The following is a 19,253-nucleotide window of genomic DNA, read 5'->3' as shown; positions in this document are numbered from 1 at the left end:
GCGCTCTCTTTGCTTCAGAGAAAGAACAATAGTTTCATCAGAGAGCGCAGCTACTCGGGTAGAAAGGATTTATGTGGAGTCCATTTGGGTTATACTCTGCCTGCTTTCCTGCTGGAGGGAGTCAGTCTGACATTTCTAAGGAATACTAGTAGCTTTGATATGTGGTGAATACTCAATAAAGATTTGGCCTGAGCTTCAAGTGACTTAGGCGCTTTATATCATCCTTGTATGTCTTATCTGAAACCAATGCTTCATTTCAGAGGAAGGTAAAGCAAAAAATGTACACTGAGACTGTCCTTATTTCATGAAACCAAGAAGATGGACTATTTCTTTTCCCTCTGCAGTGCCAAATCTTTTTTATTGTGTCAACTCCCTGCCTGTCGGGGCTGCAACTAACAATCATTTTCTTAGTTGATTAATTGAATAATTGGTTAGGCCTTAGACCAGTGATGCCCAAAGTGCGGCCAGGGGGCCATTTGTTTTTTTAATGGCCCTCGGGCACATTCTAACCATTTAAACGGGGAAAGTAAAAAAAACAACAGCAAAAATGGAAGAAAAGAGCAGTAATTTTACGAGAATAGTCAAACTATTAGGAGAATAAAGTTATAACATTCATAAAACAAGTGGTAATCTTTCAAGAAAAAGTCATAGTTTTACAACAAAGATAGATAAAATATAGATTTTAGAGGCATAAATGTGAAAGGTTAAAGAAAAAATGTTTTTGTAATACCATGAGTAAACAAAACATAAAATAAAGATGCAACCTTTGGAATATCCATCCATCCATTTTCTATACCGCTTCTTCCTCATTAGGGTCGCGGGGGCATGCTGGAGCCTATCCCAGCTGACTTCGGGCGACAGGCGGGGTACACCCCGGACTGGTCGCCAGCCAATCGCAGGGCACATATAGACAAACAACCATTCACACTCACATTCATACCTATGGACAATTTAGAGTCGCCAATTAACCTCACCTGCATGTTTTTGGAATGTGGGAGGAAGCCGGAGTACCCGGAGAAAACCCACGCACGCACGAGGAGAACATGCAAACTCCACACAGAAATGCCCAGGGGAGAATCGAACCCATGTCTTCCCGATCTCCAAGCTGTTTCTGTGTTGGCCAACGTGCTAACCACTAGACCACCGTACGGCCCCCTTTGGAATATTAGGTTGGAAAATGTGTACATTACAAGACTGAAATCAAAATATTTTGGGATAAAGTCATAATATTATGACAAAAAAGATTCACAGGAATATAGTTGAAATATTTGTAAAAAAAAAAAACTGTAAGGAGAAAATGTTCATATAATAATAATAATACACCTTGTCACCTATAGCACAGAGCTTCATGTGGAGGCTGATGTAAAATATCGCAGCAGTCCCTGCATTCTTTGATTTTTCAGTATGGGGCCCTTGGTGGAAAAAGTCTGGGCACCCCTGCCCTAGACCGACCAAATCAATATGAACCAAACACAAACACAGACAGCAACACATCAGAAAAGAGGCAAAAATGTTGATCACTGCTTTCATGGAATAGCACTGCTTTCATGGATGGCTGAGGAAATAAAAACATATTTTTTTTGTTTTTAAAACAAAAAACGATTAATGGAATGCCAAAATAGTTGTTGATTACTCGGATAATTGATTCATGATTTCATTAATAATTTCATTGTTATAGCTCTGCAACCAATTCTACATTATTCTCCTATGTCTGTGAGACTGTCTGTGATGGTCACGTGATTTTACACGGAATAAACTGTAATACTTCCTGATACATAGTGTGCACATTGCAGGAAGTAGTTTATTTTCATGTTGACACTGTGTGCTGCCACAAAAGTGTCGGAGCAAGCAGGAGAAGCCTATTTTCCAGTTTACCCAGCAGGGGCATCTGTAGGGACAGATGGGAGATGATGAGGGTGTATAATGGGCATCTGTGCGGCCTGGAGGGGAGGCAATGCTCAACAGTCATCCCTCTCTACATTGCACACACACACACACATACACAACAGCTTGTTGTAGCCTTTTCCACAAATTGTTCTCTGGAGTCTACCTTTCCACTGCGGCTGACTATTACATGGTTAGAGAGTAAACGTGTTTACAGGAGCATGGCGCTGGTGGTTCAGTTTGTTACGTCAACATGCCACAGTAGCTGTTCCAGTGTGCTGAAAGTGAATAAATGTAACACTGAGACAGTTTCACCCTCACCCGCAGGTCCTTATACCATGATCATCCATTGAACACACCATGTAGCTCTCATACCATGCACTAAATTTACTCCCGTGTGAGCAAAGCAAGCTTACACTTGTAAGATGTGGAGAAACAGTTTGCTCACGTACCATTACACATTCATCCACATTCTCTCTATTAAAATAGATGGAATAAACAAGATTTCATGCCAACAAAATGTTTGTTTTGTTGTTTTTTTGTACACTTTTTGTATAGTGGGAGTGTGTACATACAGTTCCGGTCAAAAGTTGACATACTTCTGCTTAAAGATCTTATTCATGTTGGGCCTTTAATGATTTATTTCAACACAGTGAAACCTTGGTTAGCATCCAGAAGGACCGAAACATATTCTAACCAATTCAAGAAATAATGTAAATCGAATCATTCCATTCAGAAAGCCAAAAACACATTTTTATAGTCGTACACTTCAATTTTATATGCAGAAAATAATTCAAAATGCATATAAATACATATGAATGAGGAATGAAAGGGATAAGTGAACATTTAAGGTTACTTTTGTAGCCACGGTGGTGGTGGTGGTGGTGGTGGTCACCATCATGCTCTGAAACTGCTTTGCTGCTCGTGGTGGAAAAAGTGGATGGGATAATAAAAAGGAGGACCAGGTTTTTCAGCTTCACCTCAAATCAGCAGCAAGATAACTGAAAGTTGGATGCAATTTGGTGTTCCAAGAGGGCAGGCTTAAAAATCACAAAGCTTCTTAAAGAATAAGTCATTAAGGGCCCAAGATTGATGACATTGGCATTCAGTGCTACGATGAGTATATGTAAACTTCTGACCAGAACTGTCGATTTTTCAGACTATATCACCTGTTTTATATGCCTGTCCATCTTTTCATACACCCACACTGCGGCATTCACTGTATAATGCGTCTTTGTCCCTGTGTGCGTTTGCAGGTAAATGAAGCAGTGCCATGCCACAGTGAATGCAGCCAGTACAAGTGGAGAATCGAGCCCTGGTCCATTTGCACCATCAACACGGTGGGCAACTCGCCATCCTGTGGCGAGGGTGTCCAGAGCCGCAAGATCAGGTCAGTGAACTTGGCAGACTGTAAGCACGGCAACACACGCCATGGGGGGTTTGACCTGGCCCTGGTGCCGATACTTGCAATGCCAGGAGAAAACATTCCAAACTACTGCTTTCTGAAGAGTGGCTCTTAAAATGGCCAAAGCAATGAAGTGTGAATCCAGTCTGACAATCTGCTCAGATGCTTTTCTTGGACTATGCACAATTAGCAAAGATAGATTTAAAACAAGTCAGGCAAAATGATTCTGCCTCCTATAAGGCCAGCTCTGTGTGGGCGCAAGGCTGAAACAGTAAAAAACTATTGCGGATTTACCAGAAAAGTTTCCAAGTGGACAGGGCCTGAAACTAAATCGACAGCTTCTGTCGCAAGTGCTGATTCTATTGTTTTAGGTTATTATTTTGCACATTCATGCTTCAGTTACCGGTTCATAATCTTTCTGGATAGTACTTGTAGGTGCTCCCAAGACATTGACGGTGTCCACTTTCAGGGGCTTTAGGATTTCATCTCAGCTATTTGCAGATTATGTGGTCCTGATGGCCTCAGCAGGCTGTGACCATCAACGTTTACCGGGGCGGTTCGCAGCTGAGTACGATGCTTCTGGGATGGGACTCAACACGTTCAAATATGAGAACATGGTTGTCAACTGGAAAAGGGTGAAATGCATCCTTCGGGTTAGGAGTGAGGTCTTGCCCGAGGTGGAGGAGTTCAAGTATCGCCCAAGGTGGAGGAGTTCAAGTATCGCAGGATCCTGTTCACGAGTGAGGGAACGGCTGGTGGATGAGATCGACAGGTGAATTGATGCACCGTCTGCAGTAATTTGGTCACCGTACCGGATTGTCGTGGTGAAGAGAGAGCTGAGCTGGGAGGCTCCGTACGTTCCTACTCTCACCTGCGGTCATGGGCTTTGGTTTGTGACAGAAAGAACAAGATTTCAGATACACGTGGCTGAAATGAGTGGCTGGACTCGCCCTAGGAGGTAGGTTGAGGAGGTTGGACACGAAGAGCTCATAGTAGAGCCACTGCTCCTTCACATCGAGAGGAGCCAGTTGAGGTGACTCGGGCATCCAGTCTTCCTGGACGCCTCCCTGGTGACGTGTTCCGGCCACACCCAGCCAGGGAGAGGCCCTGGGGCAGGCCTAGGACACGCTGGAGGGATTATGTCTCTTGGAACGCCTCGATGTCCCCCCTGGTGGAACTGGAAGAGTTCCCCCAGGGCTTCTGGGCTTCTCTACTCAGGCTGCTGCCCCCGCGACCCGGACCCGGATAAGAGGAAGAAAATGGATGGAAGAATGAAGTGACAGTCTGTAAACACAACATCAGTCTGTTTATGTTTCTGAAGTCTTTTTCTTACATAAATAAAAGTAGAGCAATGCTCGCAAATCTTTGAATCTTATAAACATGGACCAAGTTGGATCTACGGTATATTAAGGACAGGAGTTTGTAGATATATTCTGAAACTGCAGAAAGACCTAGTTAGGAGTACCCTGGAGACTATTTATACAGCTGCATCTGCTGTTCCACCAGGTGTGTGAAGACAGGAACGAGTGGGGAGGTCAGCACGGTGGAGGACAGTCTATGTGATCAAGACGAAACACCACCCAGAGCTCAGGTCTGCTTTCTGGCCTGCCACAACGACTGTGTTGTATCGCCCTGGGGACCTTGGAGCAGCTGCCCCTTGGTAAGTAAGAAATTATATCTACACTATATATTTTAGTTATTTAACAGATTTTTATGTCGTGTGATATGTGTGAGTATGGTTTTTTCGAAGGCAACAGCTCATTAGCTTGGTGAGGGTTTATTGTCGAGTATGTTGGCAAGAGTTGATGTCTGAAATATCCCCTTTACACTGTAGCAAACTTGATAGTGTTGGTGGTGGATTAACTGTGAGGCCAGGGTGGAACCATTTTGCATTGACCTGGGGTGCCGTGTCATTGCGTCACAGGGGTTACGCCCCCGATCAGGAAATAACAGGAAATTGCAAGTGTTGGCCATTTTTTAATCAAAACACACAAGTCGTTATAGTCCTTGATACTGCACACTATTTACAGGTAAAAATATACATAGAAAGGTACAAAAATGTAAAAAAAAATGAAGGTGCAAAATGCAAAACATTTTAACAAAGTGTGCAGGCTTCGGGTTTGTGGGGAGCTCGTAGCAAAGGGAGGATGATCCATCTCTTCACCATTGTTTTCTAAAAGAAAGAAAAAGATATTAAACCAGAACACAGTTGAACAATAAATGTTACTACTTACATGACTATAGGTTTACAATGAAACTATTAGGGTGACGAGGCTTTCATTCATTCGGCAGTAGCAAGCTAGCATGCTAGCGTTAGCAGCAGGCTAGTATTTACACCCAAAACTGTACAGTACAACGTGCAGGAGTCCATGCAGGTCTGACTTGTGCCTGGGTCTTCTTTTGTGATGGCCTCCAGGGTTTCGGTGGCATTTATTTAACCCACCAGCAACCTGGCACGCCTGTGTGGCCCAAAACTTTGTCGAGCTCCTCAAAATAAGGCCTTACTCTCCTCCGACCACTGCCACTCCTGTCGAGGTCTTTCCTTCGGTCTCTGTAGTCTTTCTTTCATTTCTGAAGTTTGTGATTTATTTATTTGAAACACCGAATAAAACCCGCAGCGGCCATCTCGCCTGTGGTGCATTCAAGTAACCTACTGGCCGGGTTCTTGGCGCCGTTTCAAATTTCTTCTGCACTTCTTCAGTCGTCCAAATGGACAGGAGACGGTGTTGTTAGATTGTTAAAGTTTGAAATACAATATAATAAAGATGGAGGTCCTTTGCAGACTTTTTTTAAAGATAACTCCGCCCACCTCATTATGCAAACGATTCACCCATTCGGCCCAGCCCAGAACCATCGCAATGGAAAAGCAGCTCTGAGAACCAGCTCAACAAAAGCACCGAACCAGGCACAGTGGAAAAGGGACTGTGATGCCACCTTCATTGTATCGCTAACGTAGGGGTTCTCAAACTGTGGTCGGGGTACCCCAATGGGTACTCCAATGCAATAAATTAATTAAGTGTATTACAAGTTAAACATTTTTATGTAATCTAATAGGAAAACCAGAAAGACTAGAAAAGTATCAGACTACTTGCCAGAATACTGCAGTCTGTTGGCAGTCATTTGGAGTGGGTGTGTTGTTTGATTATACAAATGTGTGCGCCATCCATCAGCTTATTTTGATTACATCAGCCTTGTGTTGATCATATGATCAAGTTTTCATTTGAGATCTGAGGATATCCTAGCTTACGTGGATCCTTAGATACTTAGTTCAGGCCATCGTTCTGTAAATCTGTCTGGTTTGCCTCCACATCATCTGTCACATGACCCGTGTTGTGTAAATGTAGTTCAAACAACTACCTGGGCAGGATTTTGTTACACAAGACGACAGATCTTTTTTGGGTGATGGCATACTCATGTTTAATCAAACAGCATTTAGATTTTAATCGTAACACATCTACTGTACCTTGTAATTAGACATCAAGCATGTGTTAGCAGTGATTTGTTATAGAATTAGATCATTCAGACATTCGGTGTGTGGTCTGAAATTAAATCTGGGGAAGATATCGCACATTAAATTGTGGGCTAATGCGCCTTCATTCTCCACTTAAGGTTTGCCCAGCAAATATACACATTACATTTGCTGGTGGAGGATATTACATCACTATGTACTTTGAAATATGTCTTTAAACTGTAATTAAGCTTAATTAAGATTAAGCTGTAACTCTTAAGTGTGTTTGCCGTTGTATTTGGTTATGGTTCATTTTGACGAAGTGGTGTTCTATTTCCAGATGTACAATCATGGCCGAAAAATACTGGCATGCCGAACAGGTTTTACTCTAAGATTTGTTGAAGCTGTGGTGATGGGCTGCATATATATTTAAATTTACTGTCAGTAATAATGCTGTCAACATCACAGGCTTGAACAAGAAATGCATTAATTACCTTTAAATACCTTTTTCTCGTCTTTTCATCCTCTACTCATCTTGCAACAGGGCAGACAGGCAATTCCGGTGCACCTTTTTCAAAATAAAGTGTAGTGAAATGTTTTTCTGATATTTGATATTGATATTTAATTTGATATTCTTTGATATTCGTACATAGAGAATATATATATGTATATATATAATGGTCAAGATGACCATGAGGGTCTTATTTCATATCTAGAGGGCTCTAATAATGTTAAAACCAGTATTTAGAAGGTCGTAAACAGGTTTTCTATGCTCTAAGAACAAATATATTCTATTTATAAATAAAGAACCCTACTTTGCGGAAATTCACTTATCACAGTCAGGTCTGGAACCAATTAACCATGCTAAACGAGGGATTACTTTATTGTAGTTCGTACTGCTTAATTGCCGCTTCTTGTGAAAGCCTGCCACGAGTGCCCTTCTTGTTTTTTCCCAAAAAATATATGAAAAGTTATCTGATAAGTTATTTTGTTGTTGTTGTTCTTGTGAAGCCATTAATAAGCACACGGTTCCACCTGTCGCTGCTCTTCGCTCTTCCAAAACCACAACTGTACAGCCAATGATGAAAAGACATGCCTGTGAGCGTTCTGTAGATGTCTTTCACACTTTCCTCTTGATGAGCAACAACAGCACGTTATATAACCGTGTTAGAATGCGTGTCACTACATCTGCTTGTCAGACCTGCTCTGCTGAAATTGTTGTTCTATTGCTGTGAGACATTAGAGCCAGATAAGGGGGGTTATGGAGCTTCTTTTTAATATTTTTTCTTTTAATTTAGGCATCCCCAGAGTAAAAAAACAAACGACTCACAGATCTCAGAGCTTTAATGCAAGTGAGAAGAAGGGACAGCCTGAAGGCAGGCGAAGACGCTGGTGACCCTGGTGTATGTTTAGCACTGCACATAAGCTTTATTTGGTGATAGCATCTACTTATGGCGTAATAAGCAGACATCTTAGATTTAAAGGCGCAAAAGGAACAAAGTATCCCGTGGTAGGCAATGTGCAGCTCTGCATACAAATACAGCCTGGCTTAGATGGAGGAACATGAAAGATTGCCTTTTCATTCATTTATTTCAAAGGGTAAATTGCTGAACGCAAGATGTGCACTTTTGGTTGTTGCAGTTCAGTCACCACAAATCATGTGCAAGCTTTTCAGCCAAACTTGTGTGCCATCTATTGTGTAATACCTAGTCGTCAAGCTATGTGGATGAATGCAGTGTGTCTGGCTTTAAGCATGAATGTTGCTTTTTGTGTTTGTGCAGCAATGCATGTGTACAGTGTCATGGTACCGCCTACACTGTTGTTTGTATTAGGTTGCAGACATTAACTCATCAAAAACAGTGGGATCAACAAACCGGGAGACGGGCCTCCCCTGGGATGTGCCACAACACTTGAAGGGAGGTGCAACAGCTTGAGAAAAATCAAGAAAAGCATTTATAAACACTGCTAAGCTAACTTCAGTTATGTGAAAGGCAGAATGAATTATTTTTCAGCGGGAGACATACCGCTTTGGTATTTTAGACGCAGTGTTGCTGACAGTTTTAATGCAGGGCCGCCCATGCGCTCTGCATAGGGCCCCACAATCTATGTAGGGCCCCGTTTTGCACAAGGGGGCGCATTCTCGGCAAATGCACAAAGGAAACACATTGTTGTCGTCAGGCATAACGCACCAAAACAGCCAGAGGCTGGAGAGTAATCTGTTATTACTATACTCCCTAAGGAACTGCTAACAGTTCAGCTGCCCTGTAATTCTGTTAATTTGTTCATTTGCATTTTGTATTATTTATATAATTATTTGTTAAATTTTGTTAATAGGGTTAGGGTAACCCTAACCCCCTTAATATGACATTTTGTTATTTAAAAAATGTATAGATAACATTATTTTAATTTATGTATTTATTTTATTTGAATTAAAATAGAAGTTTGCCCAGGGGCGGCCCTGCTTTAATGTAATTGGCATTGTTTACATAATGCACACAAAATGTCATTTATTTTATTTGAGCACAGTCTCGGCATGAAAGTTCTGATAAATACCAAATAATGTCAAGAGGAAAGTGAATGCTTTTCATTCTTTAACAAGCTATTGTTTATGCATTATGACACTCCACCAATCAGTCAACATTATATACAAATTACACGAGCACGGAAATTCTATGAAAGCGCTTAATCTGTCAAGGAAAAAAAAGACAGATTGCAGGACCCGGTGTTGTCATGTACAAATGGATTTGTGCGTTTCTGTGACAGTTGGTGTGAAACGTGCTGTTGATTAATGAGCCTCCCTGTGATGAGCCTCATTAGGAGGTGACAGTGATTGAAGTGCACGTTCTGATGAATCAGGACCAAGGGGACGAAGGGAGCTTTATGCAAAGGCCCTTTTCTCTTCATGCCTACCTCAGCTGTTAGGCATGTTCAGCATTTTCGCTCTCACTTCATGTAGGGTTGATGGATTTGTACTGTTACTTTGAAATGCTCGCTCACTGCGTTCTCTCTGGGAAGACGATTCCAAGATTCCAAGACCAACAATTCTTCAATTTTTACACCGTTTTATTGAATTTGCCAATGATTCAATTGACATTTACGAAGACAACGTTATTAGCGGTACACAAATGTCTGTACTCAGGCCTCGCTCGAGGGCACATTTCCATCTTCAAGCCAGTATACACTCAACACAAATATAAACTGAACACTGGCATCGGGCTAGGTGATTAAACTGCACATTTTGAAGTGGCCTTTTATTGTAGCCAGCCTTAAGGCACAGTTGTGCAATAATCATGCTGACTCATCAGCATCTTAATATGCCACACCTGTGAGGTGGATGGATTATCTCAGCTCAATAACGCAGATTTAGACTGATTTGTGATTTGAGAGAAAAAGGCATTTTGTGTGTTTTTGTGTACATTAAAATAAGTTTACAATCTTTAAGTTCAGCTCATGAAAGATGGTGTATGTTCAAGCTGACTTTTATGGCACACAGAAAGCAAGAGTTATTTATTTATTATTGTATTTTATTATGCTATTTTTTTAATATTTACACATTTTCTGCATTTATAATGCATTAGTGAGGGCATATTTTATGCACATTTATTTAATAGTGGTGGGATGCGTGCAAAAAACATTTAAAAAAAAGAAAAAGTCAAATAAAAAATACATTTCCATCTGAGATGTTGAAAAGTGGAAATAATAAAGTAGCACAACATTTGTGGCAAGTGTCTTAGCAATGGCATGTTTCTTTTTGTTTGCCCGTGTGTGTCTTATCTGTGCACAACCAGCAATGCGACCAAGGCTCAGAGCGAAACAGGAGCAGACATATACTTCGCCTCCCTGCTGTGGAAAGCATAACCTGTCCAGAAATGTTCCAGTCAGAAAGCTGCATCATTAACAGCACCTGCTTCACTTACCAGTACAAAGTCTCAGGTAAGAAGGTTTCCTTTGCACAGAAAGAAAGGTCATTTTGCTGTCAAGCCAGCATGCATTGTTAGGCTACACAATTGAGGTTCGGTTATTGCGCTAATGCAGCGGTAAAGCCCCGGTCCCAACTTGCAAAAGCAAAAGCATGGGGAAAATTTGGGGATCCGTACGTGGTGAGTACCGCCTCAGTATGGATTTGGAAGCACGCAGACACGCACTTTTAGTGCAGGACGAACTTTCGCTGCATTCGGGCTACGGATTCACCCCCAGTACAGGTGACGTGCGCGCCAATGAGCGCACAACGCACTGACTCCGTGAGCATGCACGTGATAAGTGCGCCGTCAGTGCTCACTCAGCACTTCCCTAGTTCGACTGTCCAATGAGCATGGGGAACTCAAGTGGGCCGTACCGAGTAAGCACATGCGCCGCTTACAACGCACTGATCCCTGCAGTAAAGCCAAGCGAGTGCCAACCTTTCGTCTCCAAGATGCCGTAGACACAGAAGAAAGGCAGCGGATCAGCCAGAGAGGCCCAACAGAAGCGAGCCGTGGAAGATGAGAGGGCCAGAGAGGAAGAGGACAGGAGGAGCGAAGAAGAGTCAGACGGTGGCGCCATAGAGTCTGATCAGGAGGAGCCACTTGAAGCTGCTCTTGCAGCATCAGAACCCGGAGTGTCTTCGGTGGAATGGGCGGCATCTTGAGGCAGCAGCAGCAGGGACTTCTGGAGAACCTCGGAAGGTCGTCCTATGTATACCCCCTCACCTGACATCAGGGCGGAAAAACTCACGTTCATCACACTTGCACGCACTTAGAACGTGCGAGTGAGTGAAGACACCGTACGTGAGCAGCACACATAAGTACAGCTTCCGTACGATAACGTGGCAGTCACACGGAGATCGTACGTTGCAAGCACGTTGTAAGCACGTACAACTCACTTACCACGTGCGCACCGATCGCTGCACGCAACCGCTCATGGCCAGACGTGGCATGCGAGCCAAGTACTTACACGTGTGCAACTGACGGGCGTTGACGTACTTCTTCCCTGCCGCACGGACTAAAAAAAACATGCACGTTGGGTTGTGACCGGGGCTTAATGCTTTCATGTACGCGTTTTTGCTGCAAGTGTGTGTTTCTATTGCAGAATGGAGTACGTGTCAGTTGAGTGAAAATGCCGTCTGCGGTCAGGGTTCCAGGCAACGACTTCTTGACTGTGTCCGCAGTGATGGCAAGGTTGTGGCATTGCAAACGTGTGAGCAGGTATAATATATCGTCATAATTCAGTGACTTGTTAATGAAAGAAATGAAATCTATACAGTAATCCCTTGTTTATCATTGTTAATTGGTTCCAGACCTGATTGTGGTAAGTGAATTTCCGCAAAGCCAAGAGTCCTTATTTATATATATTTTCATAGTTAGAGCATAGAAAATCTGTTTTCCGACTTTCAAAATACGGTTTATAACATTATTAGAGCCCTCTAGACATGAAATAACACACCCATAGTCACCTTACACACATATTACCCAAATTTGTAGACATAACAGGAATTTAAGACATAAATAAGACTCATAAATGTGTTCCAGTGCTAGGAGAGCAGAGTAGCGAGCGGAGAGGAAGTACATTGGGAGTTCAGAGTTGAGTTTTAGTGTTTAGTTTTGGCATGGGTTACGGCCGCAACAGTAGCTTGTGTTTTTATTAAAGATTTATGTGTCTGGTGTCTGTCTGATGCTTGTGTGTCTCAGCCAACATTACCGTAACATTACTGACATGTAGTGACCAGTGTGGAATATTACATACCATACCATTCATACAATTCACAGCATCTTTGAATGCGTCTTTTGAATGCCTTATATTTGTGCTTCAGTTAATTTAGCCATTTTTATGCTTGAAAATGCGTAATTTAGGCAAAAAATAAAAAATACTTAATATCTTTACCAATAATAAGCCATATTCAAAACCGCAAAATTCAAAAGCGCAAAGTGGAGAGGGATGACGTTATGGTGCTATATTGTAGCATGTAGCATATGTTTGCATATGTTTACTATATAACTGTATAAACTGTATAAACAAAAGGGACTCTAGAATGCATCGTAATCCCTCAGCACTTTGCGCTTTCAATTTAACAGGTTCACTGTACCACGCTTTTTTTAATTGATAAAACATGCCGTTTCGTAGTTCAATCGGGCTTATTATTAAAAATATATATGCATATTTAAGCAAACTTTGCAAATAATAAATATTATAATAAAAATATATAATATAAGTAATAAATAAATATTTAAGCAAATGTTTTCTGCCTAAATTAAGCATTTTCAAGCATAAAAATGGCTAAATGGACTAAAATAGAATTAAAAGGCATACAAAAGATGCATTCAAAGACATTGTGATTATATGTAGTATTCTACACTGGTCACTCGGTGCCAGTAATGTTACATTGATGAGACAAAAGCCACTGCAGGAAGTACTGTACAAAACAGGAAGTGAAACAACAATAACAATGAACTCTCCCAATGCTAGCATGTGTAAGTCTATATCATGTCTTATTTATGTCCTATTTTCTCTTATTAGGTTTACATATTGGGTGTGTGGTTGAGTGTAAAGGTGACAGGTGTTATTTCATATCTCGAGGGCTCTAATAATGTCAATAACCGTATTTAGAAGGTCGTAAGCAGGTTTTCTATTCTCTAACTACAAAAATATTCCATTTATAAATAAGGAATCCTACATTCCAGGCCATTATTGTAAATGAGAAGCTGTTCTCAATTGATCTTACATGGTCAAATAAAGGTGAGGTAAAATGTTTAAAAAATTGCGGAACCAATTAACCGTCACAAACGCGGGATTACTGTAGTAGCATTCCTTTTATGTGGACAAAGATAAATGTGGTCCACAGTGGTACATACTCAAACTCGTACCTCTGTTCCCTTTGTCTCAAACAAAGAGGGCATTTGGGCTTTCAATAATACATATACTGTAAAGTGCAGTGTATGTTGGTTTCAAGCTAATTAGCTGCAGCATCCGCTGCTTTTCTCAATGGTGCGTTTAAAATAACTGTAAAAGATTCCTGCTCCCAAATGTGCCGTTCGTGTCGCATACATTCAGCAACAGATTGTAGATAGTCACAGTGCCAGGGGTCGTTTTTGTTAAATACCCCCCTCACAGAAATGTTATATTTCACAATAGCATATTACAGTGTGGTTCAATGTTTAATTGGTGGGGGGGTAAAGGCCACACTCTTATTACTATGGCTGCTCTGCTCGTGTTTTGTTCAGTTTGGTTTGCTGAAAGAGTGGAAGTTGGTGGAGAGCTGCGTGATGGATTGTCCAGTCAGCTGCGTGCTCTCTGATTGGTCGCCATGGGGACAGTGCTCGCACACCTGCGGGAGCCAAGGTAAACATAAGGAACAAACAAATACGAATGGAAACCTAATGGGCAGACACATTTGCAAGGCTTCATTATGCCATCTGTTTTTATAGCATAAGTCACTTTTTTTTTTTTAAAAACAGCACGTTACTTTAATGCCGGTTTTACACAGCTCACCTTTCTGAATATCCTAACTAATAGAGTTGATTAAATAAAAATAATCCTACGCTTGCAGGGGGTTTAAAAATGCAATTAGTGATCCCCTACCTGTGGCTTGTTTTGAAAAATATGTGTTATAACCTCATGCATTATACAAAAGGTAATGATTTGAACCTGGATGCATGCATCATTTGCCAGGGCCTTCTAAAGCCAATCTGCAGGAGAGAGCTTGTCATTCTTTTAATTGAAAAGACTCACTAGTATCTTCCTAAGTTCATTAATTTTAATTTGACATTGGCTGCCTCTATTGCCGTTAGGAGAGGTTGTAAACTCACTCCCACTCCTCTGTCGCCGTTGCCGGGACACAGTCACAGCTGCGCGGAACACGCCTGTCTCTGATGAGGGACTTGTGTCGTGTTTCAAACAATGCCAGGATCTTGTCCTCGCGGGGTACCAGGGGAGAGTTTGTGTTACTTTTGTGGTTTTGGAAAAGAGTTAGCAATCGCAAATATTTCTCGATGGGACCACTGATGAAGGCCATGCCCAAATACCGACCTCTTCTCTAACGAGCAAAACCTCACTGTGGCTACTTCGGTCGTTTCAGACAAACTTTTGCACACACAAATTATTCATGAGTCACTTGCGCAAAGCACTTGTGTTAGACATGAGCATGAATGATGAAACAGATGAAAAGTGCTGTTGCACTAATTCCTCTTTGTCTCGAGCAAAATATCTCGTGCAGGGAAAAGCGTAGGCGCAGCTGCTTTCTTTCTTCTGAATATGTAACATTGTTCATTTCAGTGTATGAATCTGACTATTTAGCTCATTATTACCTTGTCCTGTTAACAGATCCAGACAAAAAATATATTATTTTATGATTTATTTTATTCATCTATCCATCGTCTATGCTGCGTATCCTCACTCGGGTATGCTGGAGCCTATCCCAGCTGACTTTGGGCGAGAGGCGGGGTACACCCTGGACTGGTCGCCAGCCAATCGCAGGGCACTTATAGACAAACAACCATTCACACTCACATTCATACCTATGGACAATTTAGAGTCGCCATTTAACCTAACATGCATGATTTTAGAATGTGGGAGGAAACCGGAGTACCCGGAGAAAACCCACGCACGCACGGGGAGAACATGCAAACTCCACACAGAAATGCCCAATGGAGATTCGAACCCAGATCTTCCCGATCTCCTGGCTGTGCCCTATTTTAGTCATATTTATTATTATTATTATTATTTTGCTTGAACATTTATATATGGATACATCGGCATGGTGTTCTGCAGGGCAGTCTGTGCGTACTCGGAGAATCTTGCAGGAGGCGCACGAGGAAGGACGGCCTTGTCCCAACCAGCTCATCCAGACAAGGTCGTGTCCCATCAGGCCTTGCTACATGTGGCTGCTCAGCGAATGGTCCCCTTGCACCATAGAGGTATGACTATCTTTACTTAAATGAATATCTTTTCTATTACTGCTCACATATACAACATAGATTGACATAGAATTGGGTGCACACGCACTTGGCTCCCATGCATGGCTGCCCCTGGGCGGCTGTGGTCACCACATCTCTAGGACCTAACTGACCAATTACAGCTATTTTTATACTACTAGCACGGGGGCATCAGACTTGTTTTCACTGTGGGCCACATTGCAGTTATGTTTACCCTCAGAAGGCCGCCTGTAACTCTGAAACCAAACCAATGTAACATCACCTCATGATAGATATACATTTGATTATTATGTTTATTTTGTCTGTGTTGTTTTACCAACAAACGTACATTGAAATCAGAAGTCTAGGTGCCAAGCAGAAACTTAAGTACAGTATTCCCTCGTTTATCGCAGGGGATAGTTTTCCCAAAATCGCCCGCAATAAGTGAAACCCTTGAAGTAGCCAACTTTGTTTGCCATTATTATGTATGTTTTAAGGCTGTAGAACCCCTCACAATACACTTTATGCATTTTTCTCAGACAGGCATGAACATTTGATCACATTTCTCTCTTGTTTAAACACTCTCAATGTTCAAATTTTGTATTCTCTCCTCTGACGTGCCTCGTCCCAGCACCGTTTGGCTGTAGCGTTTTTGTATCCTTGTTAAGACATATTGCTCCTGTTGTCGTGTTTTACTCCTCCTCGTAGTCCTCCATGAACCGAAGATTCATTTACAGTATTTCATAATGCCGCCCTAGCAATTTTTCAACTTTCTGGGATCGCGTCGCAAGCCAGCGTGTCCACGGTGACGTTCACAAACATAACATTTTACACGCACGGATTTCGCATGTCACATGGCTGGACAGAGAGTCGCAATAATCGCCCTGTCGCGCGGCTTTCATTGAAAATGAATGGACTCGAAGCAACATCGTATCCCGCAACACCAGCTTCCCCTCCCTTCCTCGCGCTCATCCAATCACCAGTCAGAACTCATTACAAAGATGCGCATTTTCCTCACTCCGGTCTTAAAAACATATTTGAGCATTGCCAAGGGAGCCGCAACAAAGAGGCTGAAGGGCCGCATGCGGCTCCGCCGGGGGTTGCCGACCCCTGCTTTAAAGTCACACAAGATAAACAGACACGCATGATTGGATCTACGTTTTCGTGTGACTTTTGAGGCAATTTTTTTTCCAGAAAAGTTTGTCTCAATTAAAAAAATATTAAACATTTAAGATGGTCGACTATGGCATTATTCCTGTGTGTGTGCTTCTGCAGGATGCAGAGTGTGGCGAGGGCCTTCGGAGAAGAAACCTATCATGTGTCACTCACAAGGGTGACGGAGCAGATTCCCCTCCTGTGCCGGTGGCAGAGGAATTTTGTGGCGACAAACTAAGGAAGGTGATCCAGCAGGAGACGGAGCAGCCCTGCTTCGTTCCCTGTCAAGGTAAAGCCCTTTCTTTAGAATATATATCGGTATCGCTCTTCAAATAAAACAGCATAGTCCATAGCTTATTTTTGCAGTCTATACAAAAATGTGAGTTCTACTAATAGATTGTATGAATGTCTCACATGCCACATAATCAATATGTGTGTTTTCGAATGCATTATTCATTTTCTATCTATCTAGCACGTCCCATTACTCCCCTGACATTACATCATCTATTACCCAGTCAATTAACTAATACAATAACTAATTACCCTTATAGATGCACAGGTGGTTCTCGGGTTACGTACCGGTTCCTTTCCTAGTGTAAGTCCGATCTCATACCTAAGTTAGGGCGACCAAATGTTCTGTTTTCCAAGGACATGACCTTAGCCCGCCTGTTTTTTTCCCTCACAAAATGATTAGGATGTCCTGGTTTCATTGTTTTTCATTGGGCCTTTAAATTAGCTGATATTATTTCTTTTTTTTTGTCTTTGGTTCTTCTCATATTTTTTTATTATATTGTATTAATATTTTAATATTTATATTAATTCAGTTCATTTACAATTTATAACTAATAAAATAAATGTAATTAAATTAAATAAAATGTTGTTTTTTTTTAACTATCTGCTTCATTTTGTATTTATTTTCTATCCATACAGAGGACACATACTTTAAATGTGTTGAGATTCTAAGGCATCTTTAAACCTGTCCTGGTTTTCGGTCATCAAATTGTGGTCACCCTGGCCTAAATTAACTCCAAAAGTCACGCACACTTAACACAGGACACATGAAGGACATAAAATAGAGTGATAAAACACTAAATCCAAGAATTAAATGAAACAGTAATAAAGTAATAAAATATAAAAGCCACAGCACTAGCAAGCTTTTATCTCAATAGTCAGACCACAAAGCTACTTAGTTATCACTGTCACTTTCATTGGAATTTGAATTTTAATCGTTCATTCTAATATGAGAGAAACAACATATGCGCAACCGGAAGTTACCCAGCATACCTTGCGGTTTATTGAATTAGTATAAATAGTATTGTTTTGCATGTGTATTAGCATTTAAGCGTTTATTTCTATACCTGTGTAGTCAGCGTGGCGCAGTTACATTCTGTGTTCCACATGTTCCACACTTCTGTTGTTTTTGGTTGCACCGTGAGTGAGGGAGGCGCTTGTTTTGATGAGCTCCTGTTGCTTTGTGTTAGAGACATTTTTATGGCCGCCTCAATTACTTGTGATTTTTCACCATAGCAGGGATCTACTGTATCTACTATGGACCCCTTTGCCATAGACAAACATCCCGAGGTGATCTTATGACTGATGGCTGCTGAGCCAGAGCCTCTTGTTTGCTATGAAGACACACCATCTTGCAGCAATCCTCTGATGTTTGCCTTAATTCCTCACTCTGCACACTGGTGCCGCCAGCTTTGGCTCAGGATCGGGAGCTTTTGATGTGCTCGTGTGACGGTGTGTGTTGGTTAGAATTGCCGCAGCCAGAGGAAAGGCGGTTAAAATGTATGTGCAGCAAGTGTGTCACTGCTGGCACTCCTGTACGCTGCAGATATTCCCACAGCACATTCCTGCAACCAAATCAGTATGAGGAAACTCCTCATGCAGCGTGTATGTACTGTATCCTATAAATAAGATGAAAGCCGATGCTGTTTACTCACTCTGCTCATTTATATGCCCAAGCTGGTCTATGGAATCCAACCTTGGGCTTTTCACTCATAGTCTCCACACTGTTTTACTTTATACGTTAGTCATTATAGGGCAGGAATTGTCTTCAAGCTCAGCTTTAACCGAAAGCGAGAGCATCGTCTCTGTGAAATACAATCGCTCCTCCACAAGTGACACCCACATTTCAGTTTGCCCACTCCAAAATAATGAATTTACACGGTCTATGCCCAACTGTGTGGGAAAACCATTAAAAGTAACCTGACTTTTTTAACTTTACCAGAATATTGATTAATAGTCAAGTTAAAAAAAAACAAAAAAACATGCATCTGTACATTTACTCTTTCATTTAGGGCTGCTTTCCACCCAGGGCCACATAGTGGAAAATGAAAAGATGCAAGGGCCACTTTGATATTTTGTAAAGCAATATTCTAAGAAGTTCTATATACTGTATTTCAAGAAGAAAACTGCATCTCAGCTTTGTGATATAGGTGAAAAAGCTTATTAGTGTCTACTTCCATTCCAA

The 19,253-nt window shown here is 41.6% G+C and overlaps 1 protein-coding gene across 2 annotated transcripts in view; it reads left to right on the top strand.

The window, feature by feature from the left end:
• thsd7ba (thrombospondin, type I, domain containing 7Ba) overlaps nt 1–19,253 on the top strand; it is a 229,943-nt gene that overhangs the window by 190,660 nt on the left and 20,030 nt on the right. Inside the window, exons 17-23 of one of the 2 annotated variants that reach the window (XM_054786288.1) lie at nt 3,141–3,274; nt 4,796–4,949; nt 10,526–10,670; nt 11,805–11,920; nt 13,934–14,051; nt 15,480–15,625; nt 16,898–17,066. In XM_054786288.1, the coding sequence (XP_054642263.1) occupies nt 3,141–3,274; nt 4,796–4,949; nt 10,526–10,670; nt 11,805–11,920; nt 13,934–14,051; nt 15,480–15,625; nt 16,898–17,066 (982 nt within the window). The remainder of the gene's footprint in view (nt 1–3,140; nt 3,275–4,795; nt 4,950–10,525; nt 10,671–11,804; nt 11,921–13,933; nt 14,052–15,479; nt 15,626–16,897; nt 17,067–19,253) is intronic. The other variant, XR_008572372.1, reaches the window with a different exon arrangement.

This window comes from Dunckerocampus dactyliophorus, chromosome 9 (assembly GCF_027744805.1).
Source record: "Dunckerocampus dactyliophorus isolate RoL2022-P2 chromosome 9, RoL_Ddac_1.1, whole genome shotgun sequence".
NCBI lineage: Eukaryota > Metazoa > Chordata > Actinopteri > Syngnathiformes > Syngnathidae > Dunckerocampus > Dunckerocampus dactyliophorus.
Note: the sequence above shows the minus strand (reverse complement) of the source record. Positions and strands in the feature narration are given on the sequence as shown.